The sequence below is a fragment of the Zalophus californianus genome, chromosome 4 (genome assembly GCF_009762305.2).
Source record: "Zalophus californianus isolate mZalCal1 chromosome 4, mZalCal1.pri.v2, whole genome shotgun sequence".
Taxonomy (NCBI): Eukaryota; Metazoa; Chordata; class Mammalia; order Carnivora; family Otariidae; genus Zalophus; species Zalophus californianus.
The window spans coordinates 161,091,895-161,112,113 of NC_045598.1; the positions used below are offsets into that span (position 1 = coordinate 161,091,895).

A 20,219-nucleotide genomic window follows, 5' to 3' on the forward strand; every position below is an offset into this window, starting at 1 on the left:
GTCATGGGATCGAGCCCTGCATTAGGCTCCATGCTCAGCATGGAGTCTGCTTGAGATTCTCTGCCTCTGCCCCTCCCCCGGCTTGCACATGCCCTGTCTCCAAATAATCTGGAAAAAACAAAACAAAACAAAAAGCTCCTAACCACTCCACTCTAGTGTAATTTATATCTAGCTAGTTCCTAGGTATAGTTACTAACAAACATTGGTTGTTAAAAATTTTGCCTGCTTTTAAAGGATTATTTAGGGGTAGAGCTGTCAAAGAAATGTACCTCTAAAGAAAACTTCCACAACGAATAATTTCGAAGTTTTTTAATGCACGAAAAGAACATCTCAGAAACATAACAGGTACTGACTTATTAACGATGAAGCACTATATAAAGGAGCCCCCTCCCCACTTAGGAATCTAGTGTAAATAGACGTGAAAGGTGGTGAACACTTTAGGATTAAATGCGAACCCTAAAGTTGTATACAACATTCATATATGGCTTACTATCTCATAGCAGTAATATTCTAACAATGCATATGACATTTATACTCACTGGTAAGATGCTTTTGACTCAAAAATTAAATGCTGGAGAGGTAGTTTGGCCAATGCACAGTGAGAAAAAAAGGCTTTGCCTTGCTTGTTTTCCTCAAACATCTGTAACCATTTCACTTTGTTCTAATTTTCTTCTGGATTAGCCAGGAAGATAATGATGCTTTTAGAAGAAGCCAATTCAAAGCCTCTAAGAAGGGATTCCCCCAACTACACAACGATGTTTTTGAAACAACTGGTCCGCAAGTCCCCTGGAGAGTCTCCACAGGGCTCTTCTGTCTGGGAGAGGACACGGATTCTGGCTCCAAGGAGGCCTGTTAGGATTTGACCAGCAGTTACAGGGATGCATCCTGTTTTCTCCTCGAATGCTATGCATGGTCTCATGATGGTAATTTCTACAGTGACCCCAAGAGAAGTGGTAGGTACCCTGTCGTGGTAAGTCAGGGATGGCTTTAAATAAATATGTGTATGTGTGTATATATATTGAAGTTTGAAACAAAAGTGAAAAATTAGCTAGCTGGTAAAACAGCATGATGAGTACTACAAGGGACTGCATGTCATGCCTCATGTTTTCAGTTGTGTTGTATGAAGTCATCACATCTTAGACACAAAAGGAGTTTTAGCTTCTGCCTGTCACCTGCTGCTTTATCTGCGTGAGGAGACACGGAGTGGCGAAGGTCTACGGATACACAAAGTCCTTGACACTGGTCATTTGAGCCTGTGTACAAACTAGCTTAGCCTATTCTTACAATGAGAAATAAGCCTGAAAAAAAAAAAAAGTTAAATGTCAAGGGGCAACACAACATTGGTCAATTCGCAAATCTAGAACAGCCATGTGCTGGACAATGGTTAGGAACCACTAGAAACAAAGTGACATAGTATCAGGCATGACTTGTTACACATCAGAAAGCATAAATATACATTGTAAGAGGTTTATATGCAGCCCCACAGAGTATGTACAATTGGAGCTGCTGGGGAGTTGAGCAGGAATTCCTGGAGCACCCCCCACCCCCAGCTCAAAGCAGATCTCGGCAGACATTTATCCTTGCGAACGAATGCACAATGTGAGAAATCAAGGTCACCAGTGAAAGAGCACTTGGCCTGCTGAGTGTCTTCTTTCCCATAAATATGCACAAGTCTGGGTCCAGGGGTGGTCCATGGCCTCACAGCTCCTGCCCCTCGTGGAGCCAAGGCCCATGCTGGACCCCTAACTCCTGCTTCCATGGATTCAGGTCATGGGCTCCTGCCTTCACGGGCTCCAGATGCAAACAAAGCATAAATAAGAGAGACCACACTCGTGGCTCCTCCATTCACAACGTTACTGGGAACAGGTACTGGTCAGAGCAGCACAAAGGCCGCACGCCAGGATCCAGGAGTGGAGAGGAGCTTTGTGCACTTTTGCAAAAGCAAACCCCCTCCCCAAAATCTACCCTACGTGTCTTTTATTTTACTGGTTGGCCCTGTCTGTAGCTAGGAAGACACTGTGTTGCTCCTGGGCTCTTTCTATCAGCTTCCTCTTCTTTTTCTTGTTCTTCTTCTCCTTTGCCTTTGGGGCTCTCTTTCCTACACCGGGGGAAAGAGAAATGAAGACATGTCAGAAACGGCTCCTTCTCTAGGAAAGAAAACACAAAACATTAAGAGTTTTACACAAAGCCCATCTGGAAAACATCACCTATGGAAAAAGCAGCCTCAAAGAGAAAATTGTTCACATTAATTTTGATGGAATAATAATAATTTACTAAATTGGATATGCTGTCTAAAACAGAGACTGATCTTCCTGTTATAGGGAACTGGCATATTTAAAAACCTCCCAGCGGCCTGATCAGTCTTGCAAATATCATCCTGCCACAAAAATTCCATTTATTCCCTCCGACTTTTAACAATGCTACCCTTTACTAGACATCTTTACATCTTTCTACTGCTCCACATGTTGGTAGGTCGAAAGAAAATAAGCATCTATCTACAGTAAATATACCAGAAGTTTCAAACTCCCTTCTCCCTGCCTCCCCTCCCCCGCCCCAGGCAAAAGAAATGTCTTGCTTTTAACATTATTCCCTCCCTGTTCTCCAAAGACCAGTGTATGAAATGACAGAGGGGGTATACTTCATTTTCTATCAAAAATCATGAGGACAGCATTCACTATGTGGCTTAGGGCTTCATACACAAATCCCCTAGACCAGTTATTCTTACTATTGTGAACAAGAAAAATGCTGATTTGTTCCCGAAGAACTGGGGAGAGGCGTCTTCCGCCACCTAATCCTGTTCCTCCTCTTTGCCCTCACCACCAGGAAGCCCGGGCCAACAGTGAAATCGCTGAGGTTTGTCTCCATCAGGAGTTTTTGAATATAGTTTTCCCTTTGCCTCTGCTGTATTTCACTTTTTGTGTTTTGTGGTTATGGTTCATAGTTTTTACAACGTCTCAACATTTCTTTGCAAGTATATATACATAAGATCGTGAGAGAAATGAACAACAGGCATTTGCTTTAGGTCCATTGCCCTCTTTGGGTTCTAAACACAGGAATTGTGGGATTTTTAGAGCAGAAAAGAGCTTAAAGGTCACTGAGGTTTGCAGAAATTAAGTCATCACCATACACCTTCAGAACAGAAAGATTCTTCCCTCACCAGGCTCCACTCTCCTCTCCTACCCACCCTTCCTTCCGTTCTACTTGTGTAGTCCTACAAAACTTTTCTGTGAAGTGTAGCTCTTCGACACCGTAGTAATCAGTACCACAAATTGGACATTCAATTCTAATGCATGCTTTCCAACCTTCCAAGACCCTTTGTGACAGAGATGTAGCTGGGCAGCTTTTCTGTCGAGACGATGGAGGTGGCAGCTCATGTAGGAGATGTGAAAGAAACAGACCAGAAATTAGGCAGCTAGATCCCTGCCTCAGGAAAGCAGAGTCATAGTAGATTACAGGAGCCTGGGAGATTTCTAAACAAGGGAGGCATTTCTCATTTTGTTTGAAGATGAAAAACAGTCACTTGGTTGGCACATAGTTGACAATCAACAAGTGTTTGCTAAGTAAAACTTTATCACAAGATAACTTATTTTTAAGAGGACATGACATTAAAATAATCAGAATATGACTGTGCCCTCACATTAAATTATGAAGGTCCCTGAAGTTAATTTCTGGTTCTTATTAAATTCTGGCATTAATGTTTTAATGGCATCTTGCCATCTTTAAACATAGTTAATCCTACCCAATGAAACCTTAGTCCAAACCATCATTAATCAAAGAAGCTGTAAAGTTACAACTATTTTAGTAACATTAGATTGAATGATGAGACACACCTAATGAGGGCAGACAGATGAAACACTTAAAATAAAATTGCATATTTAAAAAGAAGTTTCAATTGTAAAGTTTTTGAAGATCTCCTTAGTTCTAGATTTTCTCTAAACAAACAACAAAAACCTTAGTCAAAATCATTGCTGACTACATTGTAAAAATGAGCTCATGTTTAATTTATTTAAAGCTTGGAGTTTCTTTTAAAAGCAAATTGAAATTGAGTAAATGGAAAAATAATATTAATAGATGTTTAAACGTGTTAAGATAAAAATATACTAAGTATTTGTTCAAGAAATCTTTTCCCATTCACCATTTCAATTTTTCAAATGAAAAATGTGCAGTACGTTCACTAACAGAAAATCTATGCTAAATGACTGGAAATTCTTATTTTAAGAGAGGGACAATTTCATGCCCCTTACTTAATATATCATTCTGATGTAACTGTCAGTAGCAAATGGTCTTTGGATTTGCTGGCTGATATAATATTGTGTGATAGGAAAGTTTCTTAATATTTGCATAAAATAGTTCATAGTGTGGCCAAAATTTCAGCAATGCTTCTGGAAACTTAAATAAGTTTAAGTTGTACAATTATTCCATTGGCAATAAGTTATATGGTACTGGTTTCAACTAAAGATGCTTGGAAGACTGAATTACAACCCTAAAAATTTTCCTCAGAAGTCTCTTTTGAATGACATCTCTGGGCTATTGGTTCATTGCTTGGTTTTGTTTCTGGTCAGCCCCATTTCTCATGTAGGATATATTGCAAATACAGAAGAATTAAAATGGTTAGCCAAGATCTGACCACAGATAGGCCTAAATTAACTGAAAATATTTTGTGGTCCATAGTAGGCTATTTTGACTTAAAGCCCAAAGTAATAAAAAAAAAATATTAAAATATAACCTAAGGTACAAAAAAGGTCTTGTACATATTTTCTTCTGAACTCTAAGATTTTTTTTTAAGATTTTATTTATTTGAGAGAGAGAGAATGAGAGACAGAGCGTAGGAGAGGGAAGAGGGTCAGAGGGAGGAAGCAGGCTCCCCGCTGAGCAGGGAGCCCGATGTGGGACTCGATCCCGGGACGCCAGGATCATGACCCGAGCCGAAGGCCGTCGCTTAACCAACTGAGCCACCCAGGCGCCCTGAACTCTAAGATTTTTAAACATAAGAAATCGGTAAGATTAAAGCTAACAGAAAATACATATCCCCGTTTTGATCTATATATTTGAAGATAAGTTATATTGGACATACAAGTATGCTAATTTGTGTTTTTCCATTTCTCTACACCTGCGGCTAGGAGATTAGATTTGGAGAATGCCTTCTAGAGTTTCAGATTATTTCACATTCTTAAGCACATTCACCCTGACAGGAAGCATTTAAAGGTAAGTATGATGCCAGTCACCCAAAGAGAAATTCTAGTCATGGATTTAACTTTCTTTTTAGTTCACGAGCAACAACCTGGAAAATGTACTGCCCAAGATCAGCAGAAAAAGGTTTGAGTTTTATGATGACATTACCAGCCTCTAGCTATGTCCAACTCTAAGGACACATTTGCATATCTTTGTCCTGAGTGCTTTAAGAATACAGTGGCCTTGACAAGTCACTGCTCAGTCAGTCTCTTCAGTGCTGCTGTACAGATGCAAGAAGACCGGCTCAGACATCACAGTCGTTAAGGAAAGCAGTGGGGTTCAATAGGGAAGGCCGAAGGAAAGGGAACCAGGAGGTAAGTGTGGTCTTGTAACTGAGATGTTTCCTAACACATCATCCTTGTGACTCTGTTTTTACATTTATGGAATGAAGATGCTATGATCCTCTTTCAGCAGAAAGCTGTATAAAATATCACGAGCAAGGTAAGATCATCCTCAAAATGAACAAAGTTAGAAAGATACCATCAAAACCACACTCTAAACAACATAATTATATTGATTTGCACACATGTGGAAATGGTCCAACAGGATAACCTAACAACTCTTCTACAGAGAAAGGTGATCAGCCCCTTATGGAAATACTCCTAAAGTCCAGCTGTCGATTACTGCTATTGGAATCAGAAATAGGATAGATTATTTTCCAGCAAGATACCAGGCAGACTCACAAATTACATGAAGCTGTGAAAATACGGACTCCACTGCCAGGCAGGCATGAATTTCATTCTTTCCTAAGCCCCAAAGTCGAGGAAAGTCTTCAAAATGTTTCTCCTCTCACTAGGTTTAGGTAAGAGTTTTTTCATAATTGGAACAATGGTTCCGGAACATCCATTAGTAAGGTACAAAAGTTGTACAGGTTTACCATAAAGATTACTAAGTACTTTGAGGAAGACTTTCTAATGGTAAATGCAATGAAAGAAAATTGAATAATTCAGTAGCTGTGACTATGAAAAAGAGTCTCTCCACAAACACATACACACACACACACAGGACAGTAAGCCACAATTATGACAAATGTAATTTCCGCTGTTAGAGCCACAACTGTGATGACAAAGGTGATCATCTGAAACCAGGACTATTTTCTGTTAAATTTTAATGATAAATTTGTGATGCTAACTTGAAACCCGGGCTTCACTGTATTTATGAAATTCACCAGGGAGATTTGGGGATCATCTCGGAGATCAGGCCATTCTTCAAAGCAACTGAAACCGAGGGACAAAAAGTCTGAAATCCACCAAGCTGGGGAACTTTGTCATGCTTCAGAGGATACACTAGAGGTGGAGCAGAGAAAGCTGCTTCCACATCTTCACAAGGACTGAGTTGTAGACAATGAATAGCAATTGAGCTATTTCTCTTTTTCATGTGGGCAACTTGAGTTTGCCCAAGAATGAGTAGCAACAGAGATTTATTTATTTAAGAGTGATTGATGATTCTCTGGAAAAGAGCCAAGTTGGCTCCTAAATATTTTAAAAGCTCATATAAAAATAGACAAAAGACTTAACTATAATCCATAAGGGAAATAAAAACAGCTAATAAATATATGAAACAATCAAATCTCACAATTAAAAGTGCCAAATAAAATGAGTCGCCACTGCCAAGATTCTTAAAAGTAAAAAGTGAGAATGTGGTGAGACAGGCATCAGGATACATTATGAGAATATAAAATTGATACAGTCTTTCTAAAAGCCATCTGGCAATGTGTACAAAAGCATTAAAATATTCATAACTTTTGACTCAGACCTAGGAACCCATCCTAGGAAAATAATCTAAACGTGGACAGAGATTTATGCATAGAGATGTTTACTATATAACTCTGAAAAAAATTATAAATTACCAAAATGTCCTACTACACAATTTTTCATGACCTCTTTTTATGATTACTAAAACAATAGTGTTTTTTAACTATGAAGTATTTGTCTCTTAAGGCCCAGTAATTAAATTTGTTCCTAAGAGAAATTGCATGTCCCTAAATTTATCATAAATAGGTATAAGGAAAAGGCTGTAATACAAAACATTCCTCTTCTAGTGGTAAGCAGACTTTTGAGTGGAATGGTCAATCATAATTGGATCTAAGATACAAAAGCTTAAGAACTACTGAACTACCTCAACACTTCTGGCATTAAGAATGGATGTTAGTTCACAAAGCTGTTTTCATCTAGAAAGGCATCCAAGTAGGCAAATACGATGAGCATGACCGGAATCTACCAGTGTATCTACCCAGTCTAAGATAAAAATCTTCCCCTGTCTGTAATAGTTCCAAATAACATATTAATGGCTATTTTACATCAGCTGAGCCTCAAGAGGAAAGGAAACTTATTAACTGAATAAGTTAAGCACGTGTATCCACTCTATCTCATTTATAGTACAAAGTTCTTTAATTGGTGTTTTTAGTGACATTTATCTGGTTTCTTAAAATAACCTCTTTTCCACTAAAAATATTACAGAGAGAGAGGTCTTTAGAAAGGACTGGCAAATCCATCAATGACTGTTTTCTGTGATCAAACTGTCTTTGAGAACAAAATAATCTAAAGACAAACCAACAAATTTTCAAGTATTGAAAAATAACAAGCTATATGCTGAGGAGACTCTACTGGGCCATCTTGAACGTCAAGTCATAATGTGAAAATCTTCCAAGTGGTCAGTCATTTCATCTTTATAAAAGAGCATGTGCTTCAAAAATGTACACATAACCTGGAGATAGTCTTGTGAGCAGAACAACTACTTGCAACTTATTAGTGGGGAGTGACAACAATCCAAAATAAAAAATAGTTGACAAAATGGACTTCTCCAAATATGCAAACATGAAAGTCATTCAGAATTCCTATGTATATTTATGATCATTTGTAAAGAACTAATTCAGTAAGCCAATTATGACTGTGCATTACTGTTTTATTTGTAAAAGTTTGTAAAAAGAATAGGACGAAATGGCTTTAAGACCTCTCCATTCTTCCTCTATAAGGCATTTTATTAGACATGAAGTCTATCTTTTGTTGAAAGGAAGCCCCAGTTTGGTTTTAAAATCTTGTTTCATGTTCAATATTATGAAATTGGAAGAAAAGCTAATCCTAAAGATCACCTGAACCTTTGCGAATAAAGATTCCTGGACGTGTTATTTCAAAATTTCCCCATTTTATAGCTCTGAAGAAGAATGTTCGTGTGCAGACTTCTAAAGGGGTAATAAGACATTCCCAAAACCCTACAAACTCATTTGAAGTGGCAAGGACCACAGAAAAGTAATTTGAATGAGATTTGGGTATCTTCCATATAACGTGGGCCATTCCATTTAAGTTCTTAGATACCTGGTACCTCAAAAAAAAAAATCAGTTCGGACAAGATTCCATGGAGTTTAAGACAGGTGAGAACAAACAAACAAGGAGAGGGGGGTTTCAAAAATACCTACAGTTCTTTTCATAATAACTAACTTCATTGAAAAGTTTCAAGGTAGCAGAGACACGTTACACTCAACTTCACTTGTGTGAGAAAATAAATATGTAATTCTACCACAAGGGGGCAGTGATTCACCTTTACTGTAAGTATCCCTGGCGTAAAATGTGAACAGGGGCGCTCTGGAGCTCTCACTTCTTAAATACTTTCTTTTAACCCCAGTTAGAGGCCTTATTTCTTTTTCCTTTAAAGCCAAAGGTAAGCTCTATAGTGAACTAAAGAATAGATAGCAAAGTCCAAGTGCAGCACAATGAAAAGTAATCATTGCTCTGCTGTTAAGAAGATGTCAGGGTCTAGGGAGAGAATGAGAGAAAAAAGTCCGATACATCTTGCTTTTCAAACAGTGATTTAGGAGAAAAGCATTCCTCTCACATTCAGGTTGCAATTTTATGGGGAAGTGAATATAAACTACTTGCTAAGAACAAGGTCCACTTCTTGGATCTCTCATTGATAAGAATAGAGCTGTCAAACTAAAAATGATCTTCATTATCTTCTGGTCCGGGGAGAGCCCATAGATTTAATACCAAGTATAAAAGCTGGTTGTCAGGTGCCATTTGCTGACAAAGGGCTCTGATCACGTTGGCCTCCCAGGATGAGCATCAGCTGGCCGTGCTGGGAAGGGTGGAGAGACAGAGAGTATGGCAGGTGTTTACTACCCTGGCTCTAGCGCTATTCCACTAAATGGTGAAGATGCAAAGTGAGGCACAGAAAACCTAGAGCATCCCACCCACTTTCCTACAGCTTCCTAGCAGCTGAGCTGGATGGGCAAATAGGTTCCAAGGTCTCTTTCTTATATACTTTTACAGCTTTAAAGGTCACTGGATAAGGACATAGTTTAGAGTTATTTTTCAAGAGAGGCAGAAAAGTATTAGAAGAAACATCTTTCTCTGAGCCTCATCATAACTGAAAACCCTTTTATGAATTGCACCAATATCATCTGTAACCTAAGACTGGCTGTAAATGTACACAGCATCGATTCAACACTTTTTCTTTTAGCAAGGTGCAATCTAGAAGTTTCCTAGGTAAGGTAGTTGAGATGGTGGGCATTCCTAATATGTACAGTGTACTGTAAGTGCTGCACATACCTTCTTAGCTGAATATTGTGAAAAAAAATTCAGTACTCAAACCATTCTGCTGGAATGTTTCATAGCTACATACCCTAAACTTACTCAAAATTTGCAGAAAACGATGAGGCTCATTTGGCACTCTTCAGTTAAGTCAGAAAACTCTGCACTCAGTTGCAGAGAAAATGATACAACTGATTTCATTTGATTAGGACCAATGGGAAAACCAGAGAATTTCAAGTTCCTCCATAGCTGACTTCATACTAGACCAGAAGATACCTTTTAAGATAATTCCATTAGAATAAGAGGATTTAATACTCTCTTCTTGGTCTTCAATCAATAACCATTAAATTTTAAAAAAGTCCATTATATTTAGGACTATCATCATATGGCAAGCATTTATTTAATTTGGATTCCACACGATTTCTATGGAACTTAAAGACCTACTTACAAGTAAAATGAATTAATTTCTACATATTAGGTAAATCCGAGAACTGGCCACGAGTCCAAGCCTACCGCTCACCTAAGTAGCAAGCCTCACATAAAGACAGCCAGCACAGGGTAACATAAGGAAATGCATGTTCCATGGAGGATCATAAGTCATCCCATCCCTCTGCCTTTGAGCACTTCAGACCTTCCTCATTAAAAATTTTATTACCTTCTGTTGCAATTTTGTTTGCAAATCATAGCTACTATGCAAATAACTACACTTTAATGCCTGGTTAAACTCCAGGTCTTTCTAAAAATCAAGTGGCAGATATTCATTCAAACTTCACTAAAAGAGGAATTGGAGCGAAGATATATGGGCTAGATCTAAACACTGAATGTGGTGAGGAACCAAACCCACCTGGTCTTCATCATCCATCATAAAATGAACTCTCTTGCTTTTCCTGGACTCTATCCACATGGCTTTGGCCCTCAGCTTCAGCTTACACATGGTCTACAAAGGTAACCCTGGCCCCGAGTAAACCCCGTGACCTTTCTCTCAGCTTACCTCTCTCTTATAACACCTCAGTCTCTTGGCTTGATTGCATATTCCCCCGAGAGGGATTCAACATGGAAGCCTGGCCAGCCCACAGGATGGGTCACTCCCCGGTCTAGCCTGGGTGGGCGGGGGGGGGGGGGGGGGGAGGGGGTCACATGACACTAGACTGAGCAGTCATCTAGGATACATGGTTAGGAACATCAGTTTGGGTGTCAGACAGGCCTAGGTTCAAAGCAGAGCTCTTCCTCTCAGAAGCTAGTGATCTTGGATGAGTTACTTTTGTCAGGCTTGGTTTACTCATTTCTAAATGGATAATATCAAAGGTACCACCTATGAGGGGCAAAGAAAATGTGCGTCCAGTTTCAGATACTATACCTGGCACATGAATGCTAATTATAGCATGAGGTGGTGCCTCATGTGTATTATTTCTAATCCTTTTGCCAGCCTGCAAGGTAAGCATTATTTCCATTTTGCCAATGAGGAAATAAGTTTAGAGAAGTTAATAGCTCAAAAATCACATAGCTCGGCAATGATTCAAACCAACATCTGGCAGGTTCTAAAACCTGTACTCTTTCCACTATACTCTGGATCCCTTGTGCCCAGCAAAAGATCTTTGATCTCATAATCATTTAAATAGCTGCTGAACAAACAAATTAATAAGTAAATACTAGGTTGAAGAAAGGTATCAACCTTCCCAACCAAGCCCCAGGGTTCCCTTGGGCCACATTAAGTTCCCCAATAGGCCTGGCCTACAATGTATATTTCTCATATTAATTATTCCCTGGGGTTAAGGCATTCAAAGCCTCAGTTTCCTGAGGTCAAGCAACACATTTAGCTTTTCCAGCTCAGTATCAACAGTGTGCCCATAGCAAAGCCCAAGGGAAGAAAACACAGGATGTTTCTTTTTCAGCTGGGAGTTGGAAGTTTAGACCTGTGGTTCCAAAAGCCAGGTCATGGGCCAGACACAGAATCCTCCAGGGAGGTTTTTTAAATATAGCTTCCCCAGCCATACACTGACTCCTGAGTGAAACCTTCAGGACAGAAAATCCAGAATTGTTAAGCAGCAGAGGTGATTCAGCACAAAGTTAAGATTACATGCAAGTCTGGAGCATAAAACTCTGCAGAAAAGAACATGGGCAGGAGAGAGAACCAACTTTGGAAGAGGGTGTGAGAGCACTTCAAAAATAAATGGCCACCTCCTTCCCAGCTGAGAAATAACTTTCAAATTGTGAAATGAAGCAAACTGCTTTGTGCTGGGATTCCCTTGGTTCTGTTTGTGGTGATGCCCCAAGAAAGCAGCAGACATCAAGCCGCACCCAGGAAAAGGGCCCCTATCTTTACGCTCAAGCAAAGGTATAGATCACTCACATTACAGCAGACCCATTTCTCCTGTGGCTATATTCCAGAAACTTGCTTTTATTCTACTGAATGTCTCAATTCATTCAATTAACAAGATTCTGTTCTGAAAGACAATCTAGTTAAGTTTATAGAAATTCTAAAGAGTTGGACAAAAACATTTAAACTACTGTAAAGTTGGGGGCTTCTTCCTAACTAGGATATAGAGTTGGCACTTCAAAAATTGGAAAGAGAAAAGTACCCTCCAGAGTAGGTGACACAAATATTGTGTCAAATATTTAATACCAGAGGTATAAAAATATTAGCTGTATAACAGGAAGGAGGCATATTCCACGTCTTTTTTTTTTCTTTCAGAAAGCACTCTGAGCTTCATCCAAATTATTAAATCATCATCTGGTGTTAGCTGTGTGCCACGCACTAAGTGTTTTACATATAACTCATTTCATACAAAAAAATACTCCTTTAAAATAGATACTATCTTTAGTCCTACTTTGCAGAAAAGAAAACTGAAGATCTTAGAGGTAAGGTAACCCAAGATGACAGAGCCAGTATATGGCAGAGTTCAGATCTGGACTCAGTCTGGTCCGTAAGCTTCCCGCCTATCCATCGTGCCATTCTCTCTCTCATCACCTCTGTGGTATGTGATGTGCTGAGAGAGAGGGGAGGAAGAAGGAGGTCAGTGTTCTACCACTCTTCCCTCTAATCAGAGACGCTCACATGCCCTATGAACAGGTCATTCACAGTGAAATGGCTGGACCACTAAATTCATAAAATGAAGGCTGGGCCCATCACTGTTTTGATACAAGCCCAGGACAATAAAGGGCATTTTTTTCTCTGTTACTCTTGCAGGACACAGAAAGTAAACAAGTATTTGCCAAAATGAATAGTCTCTATCTACATGTAAAGACTAAACAAATGTTACAGTCACTGTAGAATCTTTGTCAACGACCCAAGTAGCAGCAATGGATCTCAATTAGAGGGAAAATACTGGACAAGTAACTCTAAATAACATGTTCAACACACCTAATGATTATTAGAGATGTCACATTTCTAAGGTTTCACAAAGTCTAAAACCTTGTTATCTTGAATCCTAATATCTTTGTCTGGGACTGCCAGATAGTAAAAGAGCAGAACATGGGTAATTACTTTTACAAACATCCTAATGTTTAATAAAAAATATTTTACTCTCCAGAAAAAGTATACTGACTGTTAAGTACATAATACAAACCAAAATCAAAGGAAGCTACTGCTCATGGACACACACAAAAACTATGTGCAGTATTCCCCAAGCACTGCTTCCATCACTATATTCCAATCAGTTTTATTCAACAGAGGTGTCAAAGGAAAACATGAGAAACCAAAAGTTTACAATTAACATGAAAAAAATGTAAGACCTAGTGGAAACAATTTTAAAGATTTATTTATTTAGTTATTTGGGTGGGGGGAGAGAGAGAGAGGGAGAGAGTCCTAAGCAGACTTGGCACTGAGTACAGAGCCCCACACAGGGCTCGATCTCATGACCCTGAAATCACCACCTGAGCCAAAACCAAGAGTCCAGTCTTTAACAGACTGCACCACCCAGGCGCCCCAAAATGATTTTAAATGAATCATCACTGAATCAGAGATCCAAGAGGAGATTCACATTCCAAACTTCTATACCTGAGGTAAGGATATCACCAGGAGTTCCACCATAAAAACTATATAAAGAATATCAGTGAGCAATTACATTAAAAAAGACATCCTATTCACCATCTGAGCAGAGCAGCAGGCTCAGGACCTGTACTGAAACATGAGCCAAACCCACCAGTGCAGTTGAGTTTAAATGCCTGTTAACAGTTGAGGGGCACCTGGGTGGCTCAGTCAGTTAAGCGTTGGACTCTTGATTTTGGCTCAGGTTGTGATCTCTGGGTCCTGGGATCGAGCCCCGCCTGAGGCTGCATGCTCAGCACAGAATCTGTTGGAGATTCTCTCTCTCCCTCTCCTTCTGCCCCCCCCCCCCCCGCTGCTCTCTCTTCTTTCTATAAATAAAAATAAAATCTTTTTTTAAAAAATGCCTGCTAATTTACACCACACACACAAAGAGACTCAAAATGGTTGAAAGACCTAAATGTGAGATAGGAGTCCATCAAAATCCTAAAGGAGAACACAGGCAGCAACCTTTTCGACCTCAGCCGCAGCAACTTCTTCCTAGAAACATCGCCAAAGGCAAGGGAAGCAAGGGCAAAAATGAACTATTGGGACTTCGTCACCATAAAAAGCTTTTGCACAGCAAAAGAAACAGTCCACAAAACCAAAAGACAACCGACAGAATGGGAGAAGATATTTGCAAATGACATATCAGATAAAGGGCTAGTACCCAAAATCTATAAAGAATTTATCAAACTCAACATCCAGAGAACAAATAATCCAATCAAAAATGGGCAGAAGATATGAACAGATATTTCTGTAAAGAAGACATCCAAATGGCCAACAGACACATGAAAAAGTGATCAACATCACTCGGCATCAGGGAAATCCAAATCAAAACCTCAGTGAGATACCACCTCACAACAGTCAGAATGGCTAAAAGTCAGGAAACGACAGATGTTGGCAGGGATGCGGAGAAAGGGCAACCCTCTACTCTGTTGGTGGGAATGCAAGCTGGTGCAGCCACTCTGGAAAACAGTATGGAGGTTCCTCAAAAAGTTGAAAATAGAGCTACCATATGATCCAGCAATTGCACTACTGGGTATTTACCCCAAAGATACAAATGTAGGCATCCGAAGGGGTATGTGCACCCTGATGTTTATAGCAGCAATGTCCACAATAGCCAAACTGTGGAAAGAGCCAAGATGTCCATCAACAGATGAATGGATAAAGAAGATGTGGTATATATACACAATGGAATATTATGCAGCCATCAAAAGGAATGAAATCTTGCCATTTGCAATGACGTGGATGGAACTGGAGGGTGTTATGCTGAGCAAAATAAGTCAGAGAAAGACATGTATCCTATGATCTCACCGATATGAGGAATTCTTAATCTCACGAAACAAACTGAGGGTCGCTGGAGTGGTGGGGGGGTGGGAGGGATGGGGTGACTGGGTGATAGACATTGGGGAGGGTGTGTGCTATGGTGAGCGCTGTGAATTGTGCAAGACTGTTGAATCACAGATCTGTACCTCTAAAAGAAATAATACATATGTTTAAAAAAAAAAAAGATAGCAGGAAGGGCAAAATGAAGGGAGGGAGATTGGAGGGGGAGAAGAACCATGAGAGACGATGGACTCTGAGAAACAAACTGAGGGTTCTAGAGGGGAGGGGGGTGGGGGATGGGTCAGCCTGGTGATGGGTATTAAGGAGGGCACGTTCTGCGTGGAGCACTGGGTGCTATATGCAAACAATGAATCATGGAACACTAACATAATAAAATAAAATAAAATAAAATGCCCGCTAATGGTTGAAAGTCAGGGACACTGAAACTGGAGTAGGGTGGGCAGAGCACTGCACATTTACTATGCTCAGATACAGCATCCTACTTGGCTTTCAGTAGTTGAAGCATCACCAGATGAGGGGACCAGATTGAAAATGTTAAAAAAAAGGTGGGGGGGCTTTGAGGAAAGACTAGGACAAGAAGGCGTCAAGGCTCACGGGGCATATAAAGACGTGTTTAAGAAACGGAACTGCATTCTACCTTTCACTATGTTGCTAATCAAAATTAGGTGAAGCTACAGCAACAAAGCTATAACATCATTGCAGTAACTCCTTTATTAGGGAAGTCAGAGACTGAGTTACCAAGAACAGATGTGAAAAAGCTTTCCTGCTTTGCCATTTTCAAAGATTAGGCAACCAGTTTTCTGAGAGTAGTTCATACAGAACTCAGTTGGAAGATAACAAACGAATAAGAAATTTCTGGAAATTGCTTCAATTCCATATATGATCCTAATATAAAACTGACAAAATGTATGGGTAATAAATGCTAAGGGTTAATATTACATTTTGATATCGCTTCATTAACAAGTATTTTAAACTGCTTTAAGTAGCATTTTCCAAGTCTTTCTACAGAAAAATTCTAAACCCCACCAAAATAATGCCCAGGGCTCATCATTTGAATGTTTTATTAAAAGCTAAATTGGTTGTAGCATAAATCAGGTCTTTCTTTGAAAGACAACTGCAGCCATATTTTAATGACCCTTCAATTTAATCTTAAATTCTAGGTCACTGGCAGTTTCACTAGCAATGAAATAGTCCACCCTAAAAATTACTGTGCACAGTTTCTCTGAGGTGTATGTGTATCTGTATTCATAAGTGCATGTATATCTAAAACATATCCTTCCATAAACTACACCTGGATATACTGATTGAGAAGACTGTTTACTTACACTTAAATATGTGTGAATCTCAGAACGTAAAATTATATTTTTAAGATTATGACCAAATTACACATTTCTTTAAATATGAGATTAAAAATTCTGGGGAATTAAAAATTGCAAATGCAACATAAGTAGCAAAATTTCTATGCTAAAAGCTTATGGCTTAGAGTCATAACTAATCAGCGCTATTTTTCTGGCTCTGACAAAAAAATATTTTGCACTGAACAGCAAAGTTCTTCTAAGGGTCCAGTTTTCAGGCCATGAAATATGGAAAAATAATTCCTATTAAGGGCAGAGCATGACTTACGATCTCTTTCCCAGTTCCTATATTTACAAACAAAATATGGAAAGAACCAAAAGTCTTGTATGGCAGGAGGGAAGGAGAAATCATTATTATGGCTTCCATTCAACTCAAATACAAACTGGTCTAGGGGACCATTTAATAAGTATCTCACTTAGATGTCAATCTCTAAGGTCATGCAAATGACAGGTACGCACTTTATTCATGATAGGGCTTTCAAAGCCTTACTATGACGCTACTTGTTAGAACTTATAAGTGGATATAAAAATCACTTTGTCACAGATCCTATTCTAAGGATTTCCACTACAGAAACACCGAAGAGACTAATCATAAAGAGTTCCTGAAAACATAATCCTCTAGGGAAGTCTGCAGTGGAGAGATTACAAAAACAAAATGGCAACATTTCGATCATATGCCATTTTGTTCTAAGCCTTAAAGGTAAAAGACAGTATGATGACTATAGTTACTATTGTATTGAATGCCGGAAATTTGCCGAGACAGACTTCAGGTGCTCTCCTCACACACGTACAGAAGGTATAGGAGTGTTAACAGTGGGCACCCTCTCAACTCAACAACCGCAGGTCCTTGGTGACTGCTGCAGGGATCTTGCAGGAGCTGCTTGGGGACTGTAGGAGCAACTCCAGGTTCAGAGGCGGGGGGACAAAAGCAGGTGGCAGTGGTGGCTGGAGCTGGTGGTGTGCATGCATTTGGCTGCTGGGAACCAGCTGCACGTGCCTGGTTAGTGGCTGAGGCCAGTTGTGAAAACACACACACACACACAGTGGTGGGAGCCAGGACAAGCAGCAAAGGCTAAGGCCAACTGCAGATGCCCTAGGAAGCTTTGGGAGCCCCGGCTGTCAGTGTTTACCGCTGCGGCTGCTGGGTCTGGTCCCTGGTGCACAGCGGTAGAGGCCGGTGTCAAGAGTCAACCTGGGGGTGTGTGGGTACACAGCTGCGGGAGCGAGCTGCAGGCGAGCTCAGTGGTAGAGGCCCGTGACAGGAGCCAGGGCTAGATCTGGGTCCACAGGCAGATGCAAGGGCCCTAGTTATGTGCATGCCCTCCTGAGGCTGAATGGTCCCTCCACGGGTGTACATGGCCAGTGGAGGCCAGTGACAGGGGACAGGGGCCGCTAGCTGCAAATGAGCCCAGTGGTGCAGGTCAATGACAGGAGACAGGGCCAGATCCGGGCCTACAAACAGCTGTGGGGGCCTTGGCCATGGGTGTACACATGGCAATGGAGACTGGTGATGGGCATGAGCCCAGCAGCGTTCAAGTGCACAGGTGGAGTGGAGGGGCTAGCCCCAAGAGCACACAGGGCAGTGAGGGTCACCTGGGGATGTTCTGAGCTGCTTTCTTGCACTCACATAACCACAGAGGCTTGGGACTGGCTTTCTGTGTGGGTCCCGGGCTTTTGGCAAGGGTGGAGGGCAGGAAGTGGGTAGGAACTCGGGCAGCTGGTATCAGCAAACATGAATACCTGTGGCGCAAAAACTGGGGAAATTTGCGGGGGTCTAGGTGACCCTTGGTTTCTTCAGTGGTGAAAGCTACCAGTGCCATCTGCAGAGCAGCTCCCTGGGGACTGTGGTTCCTCCCCCATGTGGCTGACCCTGGTAGCCCCTGCTTTTCCGCCTTGCTCCTAGCCATCTTTATGTCTCAGCTTTGCCCGTCTCTGAGCGGGATGATGGAAGTGGGTCCTTCATGCAGCACCCCAAAAGCCTGGGGACGCTGGGGAGGGGAACTCTTTCTAGCTGGGTCTTCTCTCTTGGCTCTGAGCAATGCAGTCATGGGAGATGGAATGCTAAGAGCAAAATGAAACTTCTTCCTTCCCCCTTTGATCACTTACTTCCAAGTTTTTTGTTGTATGGGGTTGCTGAAGTTTCTTAAGTGGGCTCTAGAGCTCTCCCAGAGCTGTTTTTGTTTACAGATCTGTGTAGAGAACCTGACGATGCCATCAGTAATGGCCTATTTTATAAACTGAGTGGTGGGTACAGGGATTTTTCTTCTATCATTGTTCTTTAAACTGTACATATAAATTATATGTACCTCTTGGCAGCTGTGGTATTTAAAAACTACAAAATAACTGTAAAATGTTAAAAAAGAATACTCCTAGAATTAACCAGTTAATTAACCACATACCTACGTGTGTGTGCACGCGCGCGCACTCGTGTATGTTTTAAACAAAAATGTTTCCATTATCATGAATGCTAATCAACTACTTGGTTTCTTAGGATATCTTACAATGCTTTCTTTTCAAGAAATGAGTACACTGGCATCACACTTTGTAATTGTTGCATATTTGAGTATCTTTATGTCCCTTCACCACAGGAACCCTCAGTATCTGGATTCAATCCATTCCTGAAAACATACTGAATAGCACATTTTTGGGTAGTGGAGCCTGTCTTCCATTTTGAATGGAAAAAGTATTTTATTTCCAGTTTATGTAACTATCCCAACTAATTTCCCAGAATAGCACTAAAATCCTTAGTAAACATCTATGTAACAATCCAGCCAAGGATTTCTGAATAAAAATCATTTAGATAGCCAAATTACCTATGTAGTAAAACCAAACTCCTTGTTAGGTGTGTTTGTGTTAACCAAGCAATAGCACTCTATGGTATCAGAAAGCTTCCACACTTGGGAAATAAAGTGAACAGTGACACTCTGGTAGTGGGACCCCAGGGTATCATGTTCTTCCTTCCTTGTCTGCATATTCCACTCCTTCCTCCAGGGGTGAGTCTGTTCCTCTGCTCCCTTTGAATCTGGGCTGGCCTTGACAACTTGCATGACAGAGGTGATGTTCTGGTGACTTCTTTCCTAAGAAGTCCTGCAGCTTCCTTCTGGGTCCACCCAACTGTGAGGAAACCCAAGCAAAACACATGGAGAGGCCATGTGGATAGAGTGAGGCTCAACCAGCACCGACTATTTCAGCTCTGCCAGCCCAGGAGCCATGCATGAGAGTAAGAAGCCTCCAGATGCATCCATCTTCAGCAAAGGACACAGCAGAATGAATGCTCCCAAGTGAGAGCCTCTAAGCACAACCTGTCATCCCTCAGGTCATGAGAAATAATAAAATTTCTTCCATGAGAAGTAATTATTTTAAGCTACTCTCTTACCATGTTTAAGCTACTAAGTTTGCGATGTTTGTCATACAGCAATAGATAACCAGAACATGCATTTTCCTATTAGGAAAACCATGGTGGTGAGAATGTCCCGCACATCTTTCTTGTCTGGACTCACACCCTGTGAGCCCATTATGATAGGGTTTCATAAATCTGGAGTAAAATGTTTTGCAAGTAATTACAGCCAAAATTGCAACAGTGGCAATTCAGGTAGCATGGTGCAGCATAAAGGTAACTTGGCTGGGTTACAGGATTATCTAGTTACAACCTTCATCTTTCAAAAGGTAGATGCTAGTTCACTTTTTTTTTTTTTCCTTTTGACACCAAAACTGTAAGTCTCAGGACAGCTT

General features: G+C 40.6%; 1 protein-coding gene across 3 annotated transcripts in view; it reads right to left on the reverse strand.

The window, feature by feature from the left end:
- Positions 1-310: 310 nt before the first annotated feature.
- Positions 311-20,219, reverse strand: part of RSPO2 (R-spondin 2) — a 151,600-nt gene continuing 131,691 nt past the window's right edge. For all 3 annotated transcript variants that reach the window (XM_027615885.2, XM_027615913.2, XM_027615904.1), the window contains one exon: positions 311-2,098. In XM_027615885.2, coding sequence (XP_027471686.1) covers positions 1,983-2,098 — 116 coding nt within the window. In that variant the 3' untranslated portion in view covers positions 311-1,982. The remainder of the gene's footprint in view (positions 2,099-20,219) is intronic.